The 22,090-nt window shown below is 42.2% G+C and overlaps 4 protein-coding genes across 7 annotated transcripts in view; 3 read left to right on the top strand and 1 right to left on the bottom strand.

Annotated features, from left to right (window-relative positions):
- Nucleotides 1–441: 441 nt before the first annotated feature.
- On the bottom strand, nt 442–7,578 carry LOC143218849 (uncharacterized). Its single transcript, XM_076444376.1, has 6 exons — nt 7,437–7,578; nt 6,626–6,786; nt 6,305–6,536; nt 5,201–6,222; nt 4,816–5,117; nt 442–4,681 (listed from the first exon to the last, which is right to left on the bottom strand). The coding sequence occupies exons 1-6, from the start codon at nt 7,498–7,500 to the stop codon at nt 4,609–4,611; spliced, it is 1,854 nt and encodes a 617-aa protein (XP_076300491.1). The 5' UTR covers nt 7,501–7,578; the 3' UTR covers nt 442–4,608.
- Nucleotides 7,579–7,946: 368 nt separating this feature from the next.
- LOC143218835 (uncharacterized) lies at nt 7,947–13,121 on the top strand. The gene is made up of 5 exons (XM_076444351.1): nt 7,947–8,294; nt 8,926–9,124; nt 9,286–9,464; nt 9,640–9,837; nt 10,316–13,121. Exons 2-5 carry the CDS (start codon nt 8,966–8,968, stop codon nt 12,321–12,323), a joined length of 2,544 nt encoding a protein of 847 aa, XP_076300466.1. The 5' UTR covers nt 7,947–8,294; nt 8,926–8,965; the 3' UTR covers nt 12,324–13,121.
- Nucleotides 13,122–13,573: 452 nt separating this feature from the next.
- Nucleotides 13,574–16,401, top strand: LOC143218913 (very-long-chain 3-oxoacyl-CoA reductase). 2 transcript variants are annotated; one of them, XM_076444508.1, is made up of 4 exons: nt 13,574–13,939; nt 14,923–15,298; nt 15,439–15,782; nt 15,848–16,401. In XM_076444508.1, the coding sequence occupies exons 2-4, from the start codon at nt 14,924–14,926 to the stop codon at nt 16,101–16,103; spliced, it is 975 nt and encodes a 324-aa protein (XP_076300623.1). In that variant the 5' UTR covers nt 13,574–13,939; nt 14,923; the 3' UTR covers nt 16,104–16,401. The 2 variants fall into 2 exon arrangements, with proteins under 2 accessions (XP_076300623.1, XP_076300634.1); XM_076444519.1 differs by lacking the exon at nt 13,574–13,939 and having other exon boundaries at nt 14,763–15,298.
- A 1,313-nt stretch (nt 16,402–17,714) lies between these two features.
- LOC143218822 (elongation factor-like GTPase 1) overlaps nt 17,715–22,090 on the top strand; it is a 30,786-nt gene continuing 26,410 nt past the window's right edge. For 2 of the 3 annotated variants that reach the window (XR_013011178.1, XR_013011176.1), the window contains exons 1-3: nt 17,715–21,378; nt 21,506–21,628; nt 21,810–21,958. Coding sequence is in view for 1 of the 3 variants with exons in the window: in XM_076444289.1 (XP_076300404.1) it covers nt 18,611–21,378; nt 21,506–21,628; nt 21,810–21,958 (3,040 nt within the window). In the remaining 2 variants the exon portion in view is untranslated. The remainder of the gene's footprint in view (nt 21,379–21,505; nt 21,629–21,809; nt 21,959–22,090) is intronic. The other variant, XM_076444289.1, reaches the window with a different exon arrangement.

The raw sequence follows: 22,090 nt of genomic DNA on the forward strand, positions 1-22,090 counted from the left end.
CATACTACGTAAGCCGTAAGCATAGCAGATACATATGCAAACATTGTTTTTGAAAAGGGTAATTCATGCGTTTGCGCGAGTACACTACACACTACTTTCTATGCATTTACGTGATTGCAAATATACATACGCATGCATGTATAGTTGCGGATGCACGTTTTTATCTTTGATATATGCGTGCATAGGAAGCATGGCTGTTCCGCAGTGGCGAAATCCTATTCAATAGATGAGCTGTTTACGGCAACAAAAATGAAATTAAATGTGCACGTAATAATAAAAATGCACAAAACAAGATTATGCTCAAATTACAGTTGTTCCGTCTTTGAAATATTTTCAAGATTTTAATACTATTGCACGCGCGATTATAGAATACAATCGAACAAAGATAAATCGAGAGTTCATTAGTCGTTTCTTTTTCAGACAAACATTTACTAATAATGATTTAGTTTATGGAAGGTACTGATTTATTACAATCGAATAAAAGTCTATTGACATAAATTTCCTAGGACGCTTAATGTTATATCGTAATATTTTTACTTACACAAGTAAGCGCAATAATGATTCCTTTCTAAAACTACTCAGTTAAATATATTACAATGCTACAGATCACTAGACGATCGGTAATGTGTATTTGAATCTTTTGTACCTTTCGAACTACAAGAATTTCAAACGTTTTCTCAAGTTTCTATCGAGCCGAGTTTGTCAATTGTACCACTTTTCATTTAGATAATTTTTACATATTGTAGAAAGAGATATCTTATGTCTTATATAATGAACACATTTCTTTCAGAAATGGAGTACAGTCGAGCTTATTGAACACATAAAATGCATCGACTAGAATAGGAAGAGATTCCAGTATTGTCAGAATCCGCTTACACAATAAGTTGTGTGTATATATGTTATCTATATGTATGTATATGTACATATCATCTTTGCTTCCATTCCTGATGCGTTTTCTTCAAATAAAGTTGAATTAGTGTTCTGCATTATTGTTTCGGTTTTAGAACTTCGTATTTGCAAACCATGATATATTTGGTCGATATTATCGCTATACCTTCTTTCGTCGTGAGCTGTGTAGAAAATCAATTCTAGTTATGGGATTAAAAAAATGATTATTAATTTTTAAGAGATTAGTTTTTCGTATAATATGACGGAACATATATATATTAGATTTGGAAAGAACTATCCAAATTACCAAAAATTAAATTGAATAAGTTTTGTTGCGGACAATCATTTAACTTCTATCGTTGGTCGGATGTATAGATCATTGACATTTACATTTGAATAAGATTTCTTTGTAAGTTTATATTAATGCACATGTATGTCTGTATATGTATATATATGTATATGTTTCGCTTTATAAAGTCAGAAACATATTAAGACAGGTAATTAAACAACATCAGAGACCTTAGCGAGGAATTTTACGAAGTACATAGATGTATTTTCAGTTTTACTTTGAAAATATTTATATAGATTCTATCGCATCGATTTTCTTAGGTAGTCGTAATTAAGACCAAATCACGTATGGATTACGATAACACGTTATGTTTTATTATTAACAGTGTACCAACACTTTGGATACTTTTCTCACTGTTAGTTTGAAATAATGGTAATTCTTTAAGTACTGTCGACGCATGTTACACAATTTTGGGACATTATACGAGTATAATAGGTCCATGGTAAACGTACGATAAGAGATTATTTGCAGAACATTACGCACTTTGTTTCTTCTTCGCTATTGTTAATATTGTGTAGTTTCATTTTGCTCTTAAATATTCCGATCAGACATCAAACCCCATCAACGTGTATTACGATGCTGGCGATGCTTTTCATTTATTGATATTTATTATATTATGAAACAGTAGAATACCGATTGTCAATGGTTCAAATATTTACGGGTGTTCCAAGAAGATTCATTTCTTTTTTAAATAAAGAATTTATAGGTAAAGTTGTCTCGTGCCTATTAAAGGTGACCGTTAAACGTTCGATCGTTTAGTCTATTGTGGCTATTCGTTTTACAAGCATTGTCATCGAATGAAAATTTATAACAAATTCAATTGTACTCGTTGGAAATAAACACAGTTATCGAACATTATCTTATCTTATTTACAATATATAAAACCAACGGTAATATCAATGAATAGCGTGTTACCATAACACACTGACAATGAGATGTACGAAAAATATAAATCGCAATATACATTCTTCATAATATAGAAAAAAATATCAGTGATTTTACAGATATCCGCAATCTCACTATGATTTACATGCAATTATATATTCGCAACGCAACGTTTCGATCGCCAATTCAAATATTTCGAGTAAAGTACTTTGTACTTATACACATACTGATGTACATAAAATGTATACTGCGATCAACATGAACCACAGATGTTATCGGTACCGGCATCTGGACAAATTTTCCGTACATATACATAGAGTATAGACCATGTAGGAGTGTATGTATTATAAGTTCTGTAGCTTTTCTATCATCTCAATTCTGACACGACAATGAAGGAAGACTGTCCGGTGTATCGCATAATGTTAAAAACAGTAAAAGTAAATAATGAATCAAAGAACCGTAGTCTTCGGATACTTCTACGAGGTATAATTTCACCTCGGTCCATACAGAAATCTTTCATAATTGGTGAACATAATTAGTAAGATTCTTAAATGCTATTAATCCAATAACTAGACATCGGAATTATTATACATGTTTATGATTATGTGATCTAAGAAATTATATCTTTCTTTTACGTCCAACACAGCTTAATGGCCTGTAATTATGAATGGTAGACTGTAAACAGTTTGTTCACTGTACGCGCATAGCAAATACTAAAAGTATATGTAGGTATTATCGTATGATCCTAAAACGAATATAATTTTCCTTATAACTGTATGTAGTATTATTTCGCACAGACTAAAAACGTTTACTTTTACGTCGAACTTTGTAAAGTCGGTAGAAAGTTTTACGATAGAGTGTATGCGATTCGATTAAACGACTCGTCGAATGAAAAAATAAAAATAAAATAAAAAACTGATTGCACTGCATGTCTTTGTAAAAGATCTGATAAAATAGCGGTATTGGATAGAAAAAGCGAAAGATATCATTTTCCTGAGTTCCAACACAATATGTAAATACTTATGTATATATGTACTGTGTATGTTTTCGCACGCGAATACATAGATACGTACGCACGTATGCATGCATGCGGAGATACCGCAGGTGTGAGAATATAACGACAATGAATAATGTTCTATGCAATCGTCAGCTAAAAATGATAATTGTACGTATACGGATACGTATGCGCGAGGCGTACTAAAATTGTTCGAGACTTTTTAAACGAACGGAGTTGCTTCGAGTTTTCAATGAGTACGTTGCAAAGATTCAACAATTCAACACAGACAACCCTATAGAATGGTACAAATTCTGTGACGTACGTAAATTGACAGCGATAAAAAGTCGTCGTATCCACGCAATTTAATATGATCTTATAATTTCCACTGATATGTATTGTCTAAAGATTTTAGAACGTGCACATCTCACAAATCGAATACGACAAGTAAACATGTAGTGAAATTATTATATGTATATATTTCTTTTATTTTGTTTCAAAGAAATCTATGGACTATCAACATTATCAACCAATGCGAAATATGTAATATTTTGAAGCATTATGGTGGACGTAACTGTATAAAGTATAGGTAAAATGTAGCAGTCGACAATGCACAAGTTCAAATATATCACATTGATAGAACAGTCGATATAATTGTAACGATATTACGATAAGAAGTTCGATTGGCACTGGTTTATAACTGTAATTCTCCATTCAGTGTATCACGTTCGATTTTTCGCAATCTTGGCAACAATATACTTGAACTGAACGAATTGTCAATGCATTGGTTATTTGTAACAATATGTATTTACAGAGCGTAAATTGATCTACTCGTCTCGTATCGGTTAAATAAGTTATCAGATTACTGAGAACATCTGCAGATTTTTTTTTGAAACGACGAGAGTACGTGAGAAAGTCTGTGTTGTACAGTACAACACGAACGAAGGTAAAGGTGGTAAAAATCGAGCTTTCCAATATTTCCTGTCACGATAAATTCGTCACAGATAATACTGATTCGTATAGTACAGAACATTGGAAACGCTATAAAATGATTTTCTTGTTTAGTGTACGTTATAAAGGAGGTCGATCTCGTGTACGCGTGCGTAGCAGGGTTTGACCCTACAGTATAATAACGTGTAAAAAACAACTGTGAAAGCAAAAGTATGATCGACTTTCATGGTATACCGTGCACCGTCCACATACATACACGCATGCTTGCATGGATTACGTGAACAGTTCAAGGTTGACAGTGAACAAAATCGAAAACGTTTTGCAATAGTACTAAACTCCTGTTAACACCGATGCGACACTGTTGCTGCTTCTGATGTATTGTAATGTAATGTAACGTGACTCAACGCAATCCAGTGCAGCTCAATAAAACATAGACTTGCCGTAGTTTGTTATAATACTGACTTTTGAATAATGGTAAATGCATCGTAAATCATCTTAATATCTACGCGATGCGCGAGAATTATAAAACATATTCCCGCGATTAATTTTCATCCGATGATTCTGTAGAACTTTGTGGCATGGTGTTGAACCAATTTTCTCGAACTCCAGTACTCCTGAAGAATAACTTATATTAAATATAGGAATATATATTAAAACACTGTAAAGTAAAACAAGGTCATATGTTTCGACCAATTAGTTTATAGTTGTCTAATCTTTTCGAAGCGATTAGTCTTTGATTGGCAAGTACCTGGCTCGTTGACGGGTACTTATGGGCAGTGTAAGCGAAGTTCTGTAATACTGAGGAGTAGTACTCGAAGCTGTTTCATCCGGTCTTCTGTGCAACGTCATAGTTTCATGTGGAGATGTAATCAATTCGTTCTCATTGTCCAAATAATAACGAGAACCTGTCGCGCTTTTACAATTTTCGCATTCGCTTCTATAATCGTCATTATCATCGTGTAGAGTAGGAAGAGCTTGCATGCTACACACGCACGCTACAGACTCGAAACTTCCCTCTTCGTTAATTTCATTGGCCACGTTCAAAGGTGGCTGAAAAATGGGTCAGAGTTAGCATCGTGCAGCGGTATTCGTAACTTTATACTTGTTGCATTGAATTATATCTGTTGGAATACCTTGTAATTATGAGATTCCTCGGATCGATGTTCCGATTGGTGGTGCCTCTCAGTCTGTTGTTGTCTTGACGAGGATGGAGTAGAGGAAGGTTGTATTTGCGCGTTTTGGTGATAAAACGTGCTTGGATTTCTGTTTTCTTGATCGGCTAACGAGTCTTGTTGCGCAACAGGCGGCAAATTTGGTGAAGCATTTGTCGGCGTGGGTCGTAGCAACTCGTTCTTGGGGTAATCGGTTATAATGCCCTGCAGTCTGTTAGCGGTACGAGCTGTAGTTAAAGTTCTTGGAATCGTACGATGGGCAGATATATTCGAATTCGACAAGGTCGCGGATATCGTAAACGCTCCGGTTTGACGGGGAAGAGTGGTGTGCGTTTGATAATTTTTCGGAACGGAACTTTGCAAGTTCGAGGGCGCGGGTTGTACGGTTACGTCCGGATGCTGGTTAGCAAAATTTGGTATTCCGATCGAAGCTGGCAGATTTTCGTAAGTGTTTGTCCCCATGGTGAAATTTGTGGTGGAAGTGCCTACGCTAACTCCTTGAGACGTTTCGTTTTGATTCGATTGACGATAACTGGAATATATGTTCGGATTTGAAATTGGTCTGTTGGGCGTGGATGTCAAGCCACTCGAATCGGCGATACTGGTGTCGCATATCAGTGTCGTCGCGTTGCCGTTAATGCCGTTGATGCCGCTTGGCGTGCTTCCTACGAGCGATATATTGGTGCGACTGGTGGCATTGGTCAAATAACTGTTTGGAAAATTCAGTTGCGGAAGCGCTTGTGGATTCATCGACAAAAGGGCCTGTTCCGCTCTTGCCGCCGCGACAGCTTCTTCGTAAGGCGGTGGGGCCTCTCCGCGTGGAAAGTAATTGCTGGGTGGCTTCCACAATGGATAATTGGCTCCGCACGGAATGTCGTCCATAGGAACCCCGTACGACAGTCTATCTCGCTCTAAGTATCCCATACTACCTAAATTTCTTTGGTCCTCTGCCAATTGTCTGTTCTGTCTTCCTGCCACACAAACTTTTACAAGATAATCAGTACTTCTGTTGTACTCGAAATGTAAGTAAATAAACGAACAATACTGTCGAATAAGATAAAATACCTCGTATCTTTCTTTGGCGCAAGCGATGTATTAAAAAAAATAATAGACTCAGCGACAGCACAGCCGTTACAAAACTAGCAACAGATCGTAATCCTATATCGTAATTTGGAGTTGTATCGGTCGCGTTGTTGCCAATTCCATCTGTTTTGTAATTCAATATAGACGAAAGCCTGTCGTCCAGGCAAAGATACTGGCAACAGGTGTCCGAACGCAGGAAGGATTTACAATCTTCCTGTTCAACATAAAAACATGTTTTAGTAGGGTGTTGTCTATTTTGACAATCGAGCTGAACGAAAACTAGATTTTTATCGTGTGAGATACCTCTGGGAACTTGGTGCAGACGAATGCTTTGCACAATTTTGGATTGCCATTATCGCAAATGCACAATGTACAAGGATTCGAGCCAGGAATGTAAGATCCCCCAGTTTCATAAGATCGTCCTTGATGATCTTTACAGGGGGCACCGCTCTCCGCACGAGTGACTGTAAAACATTCCAAACAAATGGTTGTGTACGATTCCTGTGGACAATGCGTGTACAGTTTATGTACATGCACTCGCACGCGCGACTTGTTTACCGATTACAGACGTCTGTCAGTTGACTGTGGGGAAGAGTCTCATCTAAATAATCCGTACATATCGGTACTCTGTACGCGGTTGATGCGTGGGCGAGTGGGCACGTGTGCGCGTGGGCTCGAGTGCGCGTGCGCATCCGCGCGCAATCGCGCTAAACGAGCAACCAGGTGAGCGACAACGATACATGCGTCATATGCACATTACGTCAATCGCTTGGTCCAACTCGAGCGAGATTTTTTCGTGAAAAAAAATGTTAACGCTCGACACTATTTCGCAGTAGTCGATAGATATTCCCGTTGCCGTAAAATATGATCAGAAGTTAGGGGTCGGAAATGAAAACGGGGAAACAAAAGCGGAATCGAAATCGAAATCAAGATTGATGCGTGCTAACTGCTATTCGATATTTTTTGGGAACGAATGAATGTATAACGAGCAACGCGCCGACAAACGTTACTTGCGGACTACGTAAGAGGCAGTTGTCGAGAAACGGAAATGGTATCGAGCAGGAGTGTGGGGAACGCTCGGAGATGAAAAATAATGTATCTGTAATGGACTTACCAGTAAAAAATAGAACAAACGCGGAAACTGCATAACCGAGAAGGTTACTGCCGCTGTATCTCATTCTGCGTTCGTTATCTCATCATAATCATGACCATTTGACGTGTTGCGAGAAGGAAACGATCGCAATAGTAGCCTGTGGGGTTTCAAACGATGTGCCGTTTCGTCGATTCCTCGTTGCTCCTCGTCGACATGTTTTCGAACGCAGTGCCAGCCAGCATCAGCAGCATCTCGCACCAATACACCTGTATCACGGGTTGCTTATGCAGGAGCAACAGTTATTTTCGCACACCTGCATATCTTCGAAACTCTTCTTTTGCTCGTAAGTGTCCTCGCACAGTATGCGTCCTCTCAAATAGGCACACCAACTTTCACCTACTCGCACCTACTTATACTTGCACCGACTCCCGACACTCGACACCCGACACCCGACACCCGGGATGATCGATTAGTAAACGGAGCAGCTATCGGTGTCGAGCACCGATACCGACACCACCGCCATCTTCGAGCGTTTTCCAAAGTCTTGTCTTTCTCGTTCGAAGCCCTCCGTACTTACCAGGACACGAACGAGTTTCGCGCACTCTCGTGCGTTCTCGCAAATTCTCGTGCACTTTCGTGCATTTTCGTGCACTCGTTGGCGAACTGTTTTACTGTTTTACGTATAAATACGTCTTATGTACCTGACGTGGTAATCGTGGTTCGATCGTAATTATGCAATCAATTCGATCTGTTTCTCTCTTTTCTTTTTTTGATTTTCTGCGTTGAGAAAACGTCTTGGTCTCGAACGAACCGCATTTCTAAATACTATCGCGTTCCTTCATCCCGTTCCAGTTATGTATTCGCTGTTTGTCCGCGCAGGTATTATGTATAGAGCGGGTGTTCAAAGTATTCGTACACCTTTTAAAAACGAATAACTTTTTCAGAATTCTACCCAACAGTTTGAGTTTTTTTGAGACGTTAGAAGGATTATAATTAGGCACCTTCTAAATTTTTATCACAGGCACAGGGGGGTCCAGTTTTGAAAAAGTTATTTATGTTTAAAAGGTGTACGAATACTTTTTGTACATCCACTGTATATGTATAGGTCTCTGATCGGTAACAGAGTTTACCTTTTCTCCGTATTCTCGTTCACAAATGAAAACAAGTAAAAAGATGAAAAAAGACTAACAACCGTTTCGAAACAAAATAGATCTTTGTATTCCGTTAACCTGCCGTGCGTCGTTTGACACGACGACGTAACGATTCATATTTCAACAAAATTCTTTAGCAAAATGTCATGAAAATTGCCACAGCCATCAATCTCACTGTTCATCGTCTCTATCGTACAAGCGAAAAATTCAAACATTCACCAGCATCACCGTTGTAGCGAGCCAAGATAAAACTAAGAAAAAGTCGAAAAAAAATAGAAAAACTAACGATATTTCGTGGAATCGCTGATAAAGTGACGCAGAAGAGTGTTTGTGATGCGATGAAAATTTCTTGATCGTAGGAGAAGTATTATCGGTTAGGTAGCCGGACGAAACACGTTCATGGAAAAAAACGACGATTCACCCGAAGATGTCAAACGGGCTACATCTGTCGAGCGGGAAATAAAACGCGGTGAAAAGGATGATCCTTTCGAAGGATATCCGCGTCAAGAGAAGAAGAAAAGATGGGAACACTGCGACAAGACTTCAAAGAAATCCAAGGCACATCGAAATTGTTTACTTTTTACCTGTTTCCTTTCTTTCGTAGTCTCTTTCTATTTGACATCGCGACATCGATTTTATTTCAGGATAGAGAGAAAACCTAGCTTTCAACATCGTCGTGCAAACTTTCTGAGCTTAAGATTTATAGACAATATTTTTAGAAACCAAAAACAAAGTCGAACGGGGATTGCTGCGAAACACGGAATGGCGAGAAGGGAAAGGCGAAAAGATTTACGAAGATTACGGTGTTCGGGGAACCGTGTACCCTCCCAAAACTGGACATAATGCCTAGACATTGCTTGACGAAAGAAGATTACATCGAACTATTGGCAACGCCGAGGTGACAATCCAATCGTTTGCTTTTCGCGAATTCGTTTAACACCGACCGTGGTAATTAGTACGATGCATATACCGAAAAAATTGCCGTTGCTCCAACAGGTTCTATCGACCTGATTGTTCGGTAACTGGCCGGACAATATTAATTACATTAACTTTTTCTAAATGCTTTTGTTCAGTCGGAAATGTCCGCCGGATTGCGAAAAGAAAACTGTGCTGAGAAGGTTACGGCCTGTCTCGCGACGAATCAAGGAATTGGCAAAACCAACGAGGCAACGGATGCTGATAAGCTTGAAACAAGGTGCGGCAGTGTTACCACCGGCGCTTTTGGACAATCTCGCGCGAACATTGGAGAACGAATCGTGCCTAAGTCCCGAGTAACGTATCGGTCGTTGACATCTGTTTCTGTCTTTTTTATCCGTTCTGTCCATTCTACACTTTCGATCGTATATGTTTCTTCGATGGAGAAACAAACATTTGTTCGCACGTGTTTCTATCTCCAATTCGGCTGATCTTCGATCGGTATCCTCCGGAGTAGTGCCGGAGTATGGTCAAATTCATTAGAGTTGTGGTGGGTATTAGTGAAAGTTTTGAAAGGTCGCAATGTCACGGTCGAAAGTCTAGCATTTTCTGCAGCCTGCTTTCTCAAGGACGGAAGCGGTGGCCAAAAAAACACATGTTGCTGCTAATCTGGGACTGTCTTACCGAGCAAGAGAAGGAGAGAAACAGCAACATGTGTTTTTCGGGCCACCGTCGCCCAGATCTGCTCTACGACATTACGTTGAGATGCTGAGATGATATTTTTCGTCTCTCGTCGCGTCGTTCGGGTACCGAAGTTAGACTGACTTTTTTCAGGCAAGCGGCGATCGTTTCGAGAAAGAAGAAATTGGCGAAGAAGCAGAAGGAGAAGAAACATACATGGCGGCAGAAAGAAACGAGTAAATCAAGCAAACCGAACGTAGGCTTTGCGATCGCGGGATCGTTAGACAAAGAGTCCATCTCCTGCCAATACTTAATGGCCGAGCGTTTCGTCAAAAGTATTTTGAAATGGAAGTGTTCAATTCCCAAGTCGGAATTCAGCGATATCTCGGAAGTAATAGTCGAGCGTTTGGTCGATGTTCTCGAGTACACTCCTTCGCACAACGAAGACCGTAAATGGCAGCAACTGCGTGCCTTGGCCGACATGATAGCCTGTTGGATATCCGGAGTGCTAGCGGATGTTGCTAGTAATCAGGAGGAAAAGCTTGAAGAAATATGCAAAAAGAAAGCAGAAGAGTGGGAAGCAGCGGAAGAAGAAGAAGACGAAGACGAAGTCGAAGAAGAAGATTTGGACGAGTACAAGGACGAGGACGAGGACGAGGACGAGGACGAAGACGAGGATGCGAAGAAGGCCAAAGATGATGAATACGTGGAGGAAGATGAAACAGCGACGGTAGACGATACTTCCACCGTAGATGATACGAAAGATCAAGTAGAGGATGCGGAAACGGAGACACAAGTGGAGGAACAGGATTCGAAAGCTGTTGAAACGGAGCAAGTGGTCACGGCGGAAGCAGAAGTTGAAACGGAATTGACGGAAGCAGAAGTTGGAACTCAACCGACGGAAGCAGAAATTAAAACGGAACTGACGGAAGCAGAAGTTAAAACGGAACCGACGGAAGCAGAAGTTGGAACGCAACCGACGGAAGCAGAAGTTAAAACGGAACTGACGGAAGCAGAAGTGAAAACGGAACCGACGGAAGCAGAAGTTGGAACGCAACCGACGGAAGCGGAAGTTAAAATGGAACTGACGGAAGCAGAAGTTGGAACAGAACCGACGAAAGCAGAAGTTGGAACGGAACCGACGGAAGCAGAAGTTGGAACGAAAGTGACGGAAGCAGGAGTCGAAACTGGAAAAGAAGCTGAACCAACGGACGAGAAAGCAGACGCGGAAGTGGAAAGAGATACGGGAAGGGCATTGGAAGTTAAAGCAGAACCAGAAGGAGAAATGGAAACGAAAACACCGGGAACAGAAGATATCGAGGGATTACCGAAAGACCCGGCGATCGAACCAACGGAAGATGATACAGTGACGGGTAAACCGCTACGAGAAGAAGGAGAAGGAGAAGTTGTAGGAGAAGGAAAGAAAGACGACGACCTGCCGGAAGGCGATCAAATTAGAACAGAAGTTCCATCTGTTCCGCTGCCAGAGGAGAAAGTTATATCCGAAGATGACAAATGGAAAGAAATATTGGTTGGAGGAGACTTGGAGGAATTATTTAAATCCGATATTCCATTCGTTACCTTTGGCAAAATTATCGATACGATTTACAAGATGATAGAAAATACTCCAGAAAATACGGGCAAAGATCCGATAACGAATGCTATACACCGTGTAATTTATGAAAAATTAACTAATATCGTCGCATTGGAGGATCCGACTATATTGACGGAAGAATTGAAAGACGTTGTGGACGTGGTATGTGGAAAAATAGCGAACTGGTTGAAAGCTATTCTGAGCAAATCGCAAGTGGCGTTCATGGAAGAATGTATGCCGGTGGTTGAATCGAAGGAGATCAGGGATTGGACGAAATGGCTCGAACACATTAGCAACGAAGCTATAGATTGGAACGTATGGTTGCGAGGTGTGATCGAGAAAATGTTCGAGATGAGGTTCTCGAAAATGACACGGGGCGAATGGAAAGATTGGACGAAATCCGTTGACACCGGAGCTTTGCTTTGGAGAAGATTCCATCTGGAAACTATACACCAGGCACACCGTAATATAACAATGATGATTGGTCGTCGCGTCGTCAAGACCGGAACTAAAACTCCTTGTACTACTTCGGAGCAGTTGGTAGCCGCCACCGAGTTAGAAGCATAATAACTCGAATACTCGAGTACACGAATGCTCGAGTTATCAAGAATGTACAGCACTATACAGTGTACATGGATACGAACATGCACTTACATACGTATACGTGTATGCATTAGTATATGCACTGGCCATAAACAAACACATACCATTAATCTTTCACGATATACGTATGTAATAACAAAGAATGCAAAGATTCGTGTACACATTGCGACTTTGTGATTCCGAGCTTTAAGAAATCTTTAACAATAGTCTCAAACTGTTTTACATATCTTCACACAGCACAATGTAAAAGATAAATATGGGAAAATTATTCTTCGACGTTGTTGCGGTAATCGTTTGTTATCAGAGTATGAATCAAGCATGCATGTAGGTATATATACAACCGCTCCACCGGAAATGAGAATAATAACAGAGTTCACAAATACTTGCAACTCCATGAGTTGTCACTTGTACTGACAGGAACTTGCAATGTAACTAACACATTGTTTTCTTACAACAGCTGTCTTTAGTAAATTATGAACACATTCAGATACTATCAGACGATTTTTTGGAACTCTTGAAGAAAGAAACCAGAATTTTTGCACGAATTGTTGCATGACGAAGCAAAATCATAATATTTGAATTGCAAACAACAAAGATAATGGTTTGAATTTCGAGGTATTCGAAGTATCCCATATGCGCCCTACGCTCTCGCCTCAATTAGTAAACGCTATGTACGATAGATATAGAGAGAAATACAATAAATGGTCCAGCATCGATGTTTGCCAGTTCAATTTATCATAACGGTACGTGTTACACAGGAATCGCAGTAAGCGTGTCAGTAAGTATGTCAAAGAAAGAATCGACCGTTTCTCCCCTCCCGTAGAAGGAAAGGTGGTCTCTCGGCAACTTTCTTCTCGAACGATGGCTTGGCCCTGACATTGTCCCCGCGACCACGCATCTACGTATTGCCGACGAAGGTTCACGTTCACGGAGATTTTGCGTAAATTCGTTTCCGTGTCCAAATCTTGTCTTTTTTTTTCTCTGTACTCGTAATCGTAGCTCTAATCGTAGTCATAATCGTAATCGTAATCGTAATCGTAATAGTAATCGTATTCGTCTCCGTGTCGCGTTCGTGCTCGTGCTCGTGTTCATCTCGTGTTGCGCCCGCGCAGACTACACCACCCTACTCGACATCGACATCGACCGTGCTTCACGATATGTATCGTGTCTTCTCGTTTTCCCGTTCAGGCTTTCGACTGTCTATCCCCCTTTCGCTTTGATTACCACTTTGGTTCCGCTTTCTATTTCTCCTCCCATTTTTCTTGTCTTTTGGTTCCTGTTTTTTTTCTGGTCCAAATATCTCGTATAGTCTGTTTTCATCGGCATTATTCGGCAATCTGCGAAACCGGACGAGACGCGACGAGACGAAACGAGACGAGACGAGACGGAACGGAACGTTCGACCTCGTATTGAAACGGTACTTGAACCAGAAGGGACGCTTTGCAGACGATTAAAACGCCGCCGGTGTACCAACTATTTATCATATTTTTGCACGAGTGCATGCGTTGTATGAAAGTGATGTATTTATTTTATCGAGCAAACATTCATTGAATCGGATCGTAACGGAATCAAACGCACAGGTAAGTAGGAATAAAACAGTGTACATATTCCGCGATCGACTGCCATTTACTTACGACTTATGGAATCGGTATAGACGCGATCGCAATGCTACTAACAATACGCAATTGCTCGATTGGAATCACGTATGTAACCGAGTAATTTACAATTCGCATTTAGTCATTCGAACCGTTGAAGAGTGACGACAATTCAATTTCCGATCAGTGCAATGAACAACTGTAAGAGACAATAATAAGGATTTCGTTTTTTTTTTGTTTTAATATTCTTTCTTTGGACACGTATTAGAGAATACAATAATCGTGCAAAAATATTACAGTTGATTGCCCGCGAATGTTTAAATGTTCATGTTTACAACAAGAAAGTGTATAACGTGCACGTGCGTTCACTTGAGCGTTGGACTAGACGACTAGAGTATTGTCTGGTATCGCTTAAGGAATGATAAGATAAATTAGCTTGAACGGTCGGGGAATGAATATCGAAGACAAATTTAATTTGCTCGAAATATGAGAAAAATGACACGACCGTAGACGACGTAGTCTGCAATCATGCAGCGTAAACGAAACGCGATCGTATTAGGTTGCAAACGTTGCAATCGAATGGTTGCGGTCGCGAACGAAATTGTAATTCATTTACCTTATCGGTGACGCTGGCAACAAAGTCCAGCGACCCTGAACAAGACACAGGCAGCAAAGTCCCACGACCCCGAATAAGACACGGCCAATAATGAACGTCGTCGGGATCGAACCAGTTGCGGGGGATAAAGGGGAAATGTAAAGTAGTTGAGGTCGTGTGAATATTTGTCACCGAAGCACGGTTTATCCGCGTACGTAACAATCAGGTATGACTGATTAATTCAGTCGAAGTGCTAACGACGAGTACGAGTTATACGGTTGGGGGCGAACGGTATTCGAAATTTGACCGAGACCGGTGGCAGTCGATCTATTCATCCATCGTAAGCGTGCTCAGTTTTCCCGGATCTTTTCAGGATGACGCTCACGTGCAGCGAAATAGCATCCCTGGTCGTATTGGCGGTGATAGGTCTAAGAATTTTAATTAGAGTGGGCATACTTGTGTGGAGAAAGCTTATCGCGCCTAGTTTCGGTTTGGCGATCGATTTGAAGTCGCAGGGCAAATGGGCAGTGATTACCGGTGCCACCGGTGGAATTGGGAAAGCGTACGCGGAGCAACTCGCAGAAAGAGGTATCGACATCGTATTGGTGGCACGGAGTGTGTCGGCCCTTGAGGAGATTGCGACAGAGATCAAACAACGATACAATGTACAAGTTCGAACCATCGAAGCGAACTTGTCCGAAGGTGCACCAGTTTTTGCAAAAATCGCTAAAGCAACCGAAGATCTTGAGGTTCGTTTTCATCTACAATGTTATACCTTTACCTGATCATGCGCATTGTATTTTCAAGGGAAAACACTATCTTTTTCGAGCAAAGTGCTTTTAACGAATCTTAGCCGAATTTAAGTCCGAGTCGTTTTTTCTCTCAACAGGTTGGCGTGGTGGTCAATAATGCCGGAGTCAGTTACGATCATCCGGAGCTATTCACCGAACTATCGACCGAGAGTGTGGCATCGATTTTAGACGTAAACGTGATAGCTATGGCGGGGATTTCGAAAGTATTTCTTCCGAAAATGTTCGAGCGTAGAAAAGGAGTGCTCATAAACATCAGTTCGATCTTGGCGTATGTGCCGAGCCCTTATTTGTCCGTTTATGGCGCGAGTAAAGCTTTCGTGAAGAAGCTTAGTTACGATTTAGCCGCGGAAGCTGAACCGAGAGGGGTCACCGTTCAATGCGTGTGTCCCGGCATCGTGGCGACTAAAATGACAAAGATCAAGTAAGCGATCACGATCGAGACCTTTCGCACCGAACTTTTCTTCACTATTTTCTTATGACTTTTAGGAAATCAACATGGATGGCGCCCACGCCCGAGAAATACGTCGAAGCGTCGTTAAAGACTGTTGGCATCGAGGAGTGCACAACTGGTTATCTTACTCATTACTTACTCGCTAGCATTATACAAGGATTGAATTGCGTATGCGAGAAGGGTACTATTTGGTTGATCTCGAGGACAATGTGCAATTTAAGAGCACGTGGTATAAAACGTAACCAGAAAAAATTGAATAAGAGCGAAAAAGAATCTGTTGCCACCGAATAATTCTTGGCTCTTCTATCTTAAGTTTTAAATCATTCTAATTAAAGTACATTTCGTTCGAAGCTTCCGACGATTTTATAGAAAATTTGATTCCACTGTCGGACGTTGTAAGCGTATGCTTTCAACTTACAAATGTTTTTCGAATTGAATGTTCCTTCTTTGGATTATTCGTTGACCCTATATTATTTGTACATGCGTGTGTGTATAATAATATGTTATATGTTCTAATTGTTATATGTTACATTGTTATATTTCGTAACGATAAGTGTTATTGTATAAAATAAAAAGTTACGATGGTCAATTTCTCTTTCTGCTGGAACTCGATGGTGATTGGAACACAAGAGGCCCTAGACCAGTGGTGAGATATGTATTGTGCAAAATTTCTCGCGCATGTGCGTCCAAAACAGTGACGTATCTATATTCTATTATATGTACATATATGTATTATGATAACGAGGTAGTGGAGACCTGGGGAGGTTACATTGGCGGGAAAAGTTAAAATCGCCGCGCATCTCACCACTGCCCTAGACCTAGACCAATAATGGGCAAGTTTATCCGCCGCTGACAAAAATGATCCGTCGAGTTTCCCCCACCAACCTCTATTTCGTGCAGCGCGCATCTTTGCTGCGCAGCGGTGCATCGTGCCATTCATGGGGAGACGTACGAGGGGGAAAACGAAGGCACGAGGCACCGCTGCGCAGCGAAGGTACGCGCTGCACGAAAGAGGCGAATATAACTTTGAAACTTTGCATGTGGGCATTCAAATGCGCATATATACATTATACACGATTAATTAAAAACATGTCTATACATTGGTTTTCCTTTGCGATGGAATATTACAAGTCTAAAATTGCGACCTGTTGGTAACGTCGGGTGCGACATGAGTGGACATGAGAATGGTACTGGGGCTGGGGCTACAGAGCCTCGCGAATACGACACTGACGTGCCACAGAAAAATACATTAGGTGATTGGTCTACATCTACCGACTACTCTACGCCTGTGCTCCAAGATAACGGAGTATCTGGTGCCCACACTGACGTCACACTCTCGATTTCGAAATCGTATTTAGTATACAAGTGCAGGCAATTTCTTTTAATAAATACCATAAAGTTTTACAAAATACCAATGGATTACTTAATAATTATAGGAAACGCAAATGATAGTTTGAGAAACGTCTGACAAATCTAATGAATTTGATTGCGCGCAGAACAGTTATGCTCTCCGCCAATCAGGAGCGGTCACGAAAATCAGGAATGATTGTGTGAAAAATCACTGCCATGCCTAGTGCCAAGGTATTGGTCAAGTTTTCTCGCGCATGTGCGGCGATTTTAGCTTCAGTAAAGTAATAAAATAGGGTACCTTAGTGACCCTGTAAAATTTTTTAAAATTCTTATGATTTGATTGTGAAAAATGAATGTATAACATATATATTTGTGTATATTCTGTAACTCGTAGGACACTCGTCTCGTCTCGTGTCGTGTCGTTTCGCGTCTCTCATCCTGGAATTTCTGTGTCCGGAACAGATTGTTTCGATATTTTCCCGCCAATATCTGCCAAATCACTACCCCACTACCTTTTCATCATAATATAGATACGTTACTGTTTTGGACGTGCATGCACGAGAAATCTTCACGAAATATTGCACAAATTGCACAATATCTCATCACTGGTGTGACTGGTGTACATAGTACATGGCTGTCTGCAATGTCTGCATCTGCATGGCATGGTGTGAGGCGTGAAGTGTGACTACGGAGAGTAATTCTGTTGTTAAAAATCTGTAAAATGATGCGCCGTTAAAACCGCTTGATTTTCGAAACGAGTCCGAAAAAAGTGGTACGGTATTGGTATACGGGTAGAGAAATCATTCGATTTCGGAGAAAAAGCACCGCATCGCATTTCGTCCGCTGGTCTAACCTCAAAACGTGCTCCCGTGAAACGAACGGCAAGTCAAACAGACCGAACGAAACGTGCGAATCTTCGATCGCATATTCGTTTCCATTCTGATCGTTGCAGCACACGTCGCAATTGGCATGCTGGACACGACGAAGACGATGCAAACGACGAGGTTGCGATACATCTTGGTCTTTGTTGAACGTCACGTTCTTTGGAAACCGAATAAAGTGAAATAGTGATTATTGTTCTTACCAATTGGAATATAGGAATTGGTATATTGTTACTCGTGAGATATACGCGGTAAAACACACATTTGGTTCGTATTCAATTTCGAAATTGTTTCACACGGCCCTCTTATTTTCGTTTTGAATTTCGATCTACTCGCTCTTTCCACAAAAATTTTCGTAGGTAAACGCTAGAGGTGATCCTTCGGAATTTGGAATTTGGAATTGGGAATCTGGAATCTGAAAACTTCAAACTTCAAACTGGAAGAAATGAAAATTCGGTACTCGATTTTGGAGACTAATCGCCGATTAAGAGGCGTGCGTATAGATGATTGAGCAGTCTCGGAGAACTCTAGTTTTTTTGTTGTTTATCCGAAGAAAATAATCGCAGGATGCGGCTGGTCACCTTGGACAAATTGTCGGACATTCAAAAGAATCCCGCTAATATTCGAAATATTTGTATATTGGCGCACGTCGATCATGGGAAAACTACGTTGGCGGATTCGTTGGTCGCCAGCAATGGAATCATCTCGAACAAACTCGCTGGTAAGCTCCGATATTTGGATAGTCGGCCGGACGAACAGGTACGCGGGATCACTATGAAATCGAGTTCGATCTTGTTGTATCACAAGTACGATGGCCGAGAGTTCGCGGTGAATTTGATCGATTCGCCGGGACACGTCGACTTTGCCTCCGAAGTATCGTCGGCGGTTCGACTGTGCGATGGAGCGATTATTTTGATCGACGTGGTGGAGGGAGTGTGTTCGCAAACGCGGGGCGCTCTGTCCACTTCGTATGCGGAGGGTCTGAAGCCGATCTTGGTCTTGAACAAGATCGACAGGTTAATCACGGAGATGAAATTGTCGCCGTTGGATGCTTACGTGCATTTGAACCAAATACTGGAGCAGGTGAACGCAGTGATGGGCGAGTTGTTTGCCAGCGACGCAATGGAGCGGGAAGAGAAGGAGGATGAGGAAATAGAGAAAAAGAAAGAGACTGAAGAAGAGGAACAAGAAGAGCTACGTTCGAGAAACGCTTCAAACATCGCCTCGGAAGCCGCCTCGAAAACCGTTTCGGAACGTGATCTGGCCGATTGGCAGTCAGCGATGGAGAACATGGACGAATCCGGGCTCTATTTTTCGCCGGAGCAAGGTAACGTTTTATTTTCGAGCGCTACAGACGGCTGGGGGTTCGGCGTCAACGACTTTGCCAAGATATTTGCTACAAAATTGGGATTCAGTGAGACAGTACTCTTGAAAACGCTCTGGGGCGATTTCTACGCGAACACTAAGACCAAGAGAATCTTGAGAGGAGCTCAAGAAAAGGCCAAGAAGCCATTGTTCGTGCAGCTGATTCTAGACAATCTATGGACCCTGTACGAAACGATAATGGCGAGGAAGGACAAAGAGAAGATAAGTTTGATAGCGGAGAAACTGGACATCAAGTTAACCACCAGAGATTTGAGGTGTACGGATCCCAAGGCTCAGTTGCAAGCTGTCCTTTCGCAGTGGTTGCCGTTGGCTCGAGGTTGCCTGAACGCGGTCTGCGCGAACGTTCCGCCACCGAACAACTTGACGGCCGAAAAGATCGAGAGACTGTTGAGCGGACGCTTCGACTTCTCTTCGTTGCCCGACGAGACACGCTGCTTGAAGGAAGCGTTTTCGGCCTGCGATTCGTCTCCTGGCACTCCGGTAGTCGTGTTCGTTTCGAAAATGTTCCCGGTTGAGAAGAAAATCTTGCCGGAGAATAAACCGAGACTGCTCACTCCGGAAGAGTTGGCGCAACGGAAAGAAATCGCGCGTCTGAGACACGCGGAGAAAATCGCGGAGAGGAACGCGGAAAAGATGATGGAACAGGACCGCTCGACCGTCGGCGATCATAGCCGGCGAACTCGACCGGAACTCGACGTCGCGGAGCAGAGAAGATCGTCGCCTTCGTCGGGAGACAGAACGCTCGAAACCGAATGGGCGATCGAAACATCCGAAACCGTCGAACCCGCTGAGACGACGGAAACGACTGATCCGAGTTCTGAGACCGCGTTGATCGCGTTCGCCAGAATTTATTCCGGCAGTTTGACCAAGGGGAGCACTGTGTTTGTTCTAGGGCCGAAACACGACCCGCGAAAAGTCGCCGAGCTGCCGACCGATGAGAGTATCACGCTCAAGGATTTAAAACCTGGCAGACATGTGACCAAGGTCACCATACGGAAGCTCTATCTTTTAATGGGCAGAGAACTGGAGCCTACGGACACGGTCACCGCTGGCAACGTCTTCGGAATCGGCGATTTGGAGGAACATGTATTGAAGACGGCCACGCTTTCCTCCACCGTTGCTTGTCCTCCTTTTTCCGAACCGATATCCTTCGGGGTCCCTGTAATGCGAGTCGCTCTCGAACCGAAACATCCGAACGATTTACTGGCGTTGATCAACGGTTTAAAGTTACTGAATCAGGCGGACGCTTGCGCCGTAGTCCGTATTCAAGAGAGCGGGGAAATAGTACTGAACACCGCCGGAGAAGTGCACTTGGAACGATGCTTGGAAGATTTACGACTGAGGTACGCGAAAGTCGAGGTGAACGTATCGGAGCCTATCGTACCGTTTCGGGAGACGGTCGTCCCTCCGCCAAAGGTCGACATGGTCAACGAGGCGATCGAGAAGAAGGTAGAAGAGGTCAGCTTTGCCACCTGGACGGCGAATCGACAGTGTTACTTCGAAATAGACGCCAGACCTTTGCCTGAGAAAGTTACAAAGATCTTGGAGAAGAATGTCGATTTGATCAAGTCGTTGTATCGTCGTTACGGCAAATTATCCTCGGAGGAGGAGCAAGAGCGAGAGCGAAAGAAGGACGAGGACGAAGGCGAGGACGAGGATGAGGACGAGGACGAGCGGGAGGGAACGACAACCGCGAAACCGCTGCCAAAAGGAGAAAAAGGAACTGATGCATCGTCGCGTTCGATGTCGGAGAAGAAACAAAAAGCCCTTGCTGTCTTCAAACACGAGTTATCGGTCGGTTTTCGAGAGGCTGGCCAACAAAACGTTTTGGAGAAGATATGGTCGTTCGGACCACGAAATTGCGGCCCCAATATTTTCGTGAACGAAACCGATTACAAGCACAATAAATTTTGGGAATCCCATTCAAAGTCTACCGATCCACGATTCCCGTGAGTACTTAACAATTTGATCAAACAGATACAAGGACATCTGTGATTCCTAGTTGGAATAATCTTAATAGTAGTTGTACTAAAATCGATCAGGAGAAAATCTGTAATGTCGTTTGCAATGTACCAGATACGAAAGCAGTATGGTTAGCGGATTTCAACTGGCAACGCTTGCGGGGCCGTTGTGCGAAGAGCCTATGACGGGTGTCTGTTTTGTCCTGAAGAAGTGGCAAATCTATCAAGATCCTCAAAGGTACAGCGCGAATTTAATCCTATCGAGCTGTAGAAACTAATATACCCATTTTTACCATTTTATACCGATTGTTTTTTCTCTGATTCGCTTTAGAATTTTTGTTCGTCAGTTGATTCGAAACCATCGCGAGCATCGATATGTACAGTTGATCAAAAAAATCATGCGTTTGCTTCTTCCACAGTGAAAACTCCGGTCAGAATCAAGGACGTGTGGGCGGGCTTTTGATGTCGACGTGTAAAGAAGCTTGCCGTCGCGCGTTCAACTCTAGACATCCCCGACTGGTTACGCCAATGTACAGTTGCAGCGTTTTGGTTAACTCGGATGTTCTAGGTAAGTTGAACCTGAAATACTCTTTACATAACTCTGCTTGTTTGCTTGTGAATTACCGCACGATGGTTGGGTTTCGCTCGATCCTTTCTATCGCGCTGTCATGTCGTTGCTCTCCGCGTATTCGTTTGTACG

This window comes from Lasioglossum baleicum, chromosome 2, assembly GCF_051020765.1.
Source record: "Lasioglossum baleicum chromosome 2, iyLasBale1, whole genome shotgun sequence".
Classification (NCBI taxonomy): domain Eukaryota; kingdom Metazoa; phylum Arthropoda; class Insecta; order Hymenoptera; family Halictidae; genus Lasioglossum; species Lasioglossum baleicum.

Excerpts from the sequence above, each read along its gene's own strand:
- LOC143218849 (XM_076444376.1), bottom strand. The coding sequence starts at position 7,500 with ATGAGATACAGCGGCAGTAACCTTCTCGGTTATGCAGTTTCCGCGTTT. Across the intron at positions 6,787-7,436 it reads GTTTGTTCTATTTTTTACTG|TCACTCGTGCGGAGAGCGGT; the intron begins GTAAGTCCATTA and ends AATGTTTTACAG. Across the intron at positions 4,682-4,815 it reads AGTACCCGTCAACGAGCCAG|GAGTACTGGAGTTCGAGAAA; the intron begins GTACTTGCCAAT and ends GTTATTCTTCAG.
- LOC143218913 (XM_076444508.1), top strand. The coding sequence starts at position 14,924 with ATGACGCTCACGTGCAGCGAAATAGCATCCCTGGTCGTATTGGCGGTG. Across the intron at positions 15,299-15,438 it reads AAGCAACCGAAGATCTTGAG|GTTGGCGTGGTGGTCAATAA; the intron begins GTTCGTTTTCAT and ends TTCTCTCAACAG. Across the intron at positions 15,783-15,847 it reads ACTAAAATGACAAAGATCAA|GAAATCAACATGGATGGCGC; the intron begins GTAAGCGATCAC and ends TATGACTTTTAG.
- LOC143218835 (XM_076444351.1), top strand. The coding sequence starts at position 8,966 with ATGGAAAAAAACGACGATTCACCCGAAGATGTCAAACGGGCTACATCT. Across the intron at positions 9,125-9,285 it reads AGACTTCAAAGAAATCCAAG|AAACCAAAAACAAAGTCGAA; the intron begins GCACATCGAAAT and ends CAATATTTTTAG. Across the intron at positions 9,465-9,639 it reads GAACTATTGGCAACGCCGAG|TCGGAAATGTCCGCCGGATT; the intron begins GTGACAATCCAA and ends GCTTTTGTTCAG.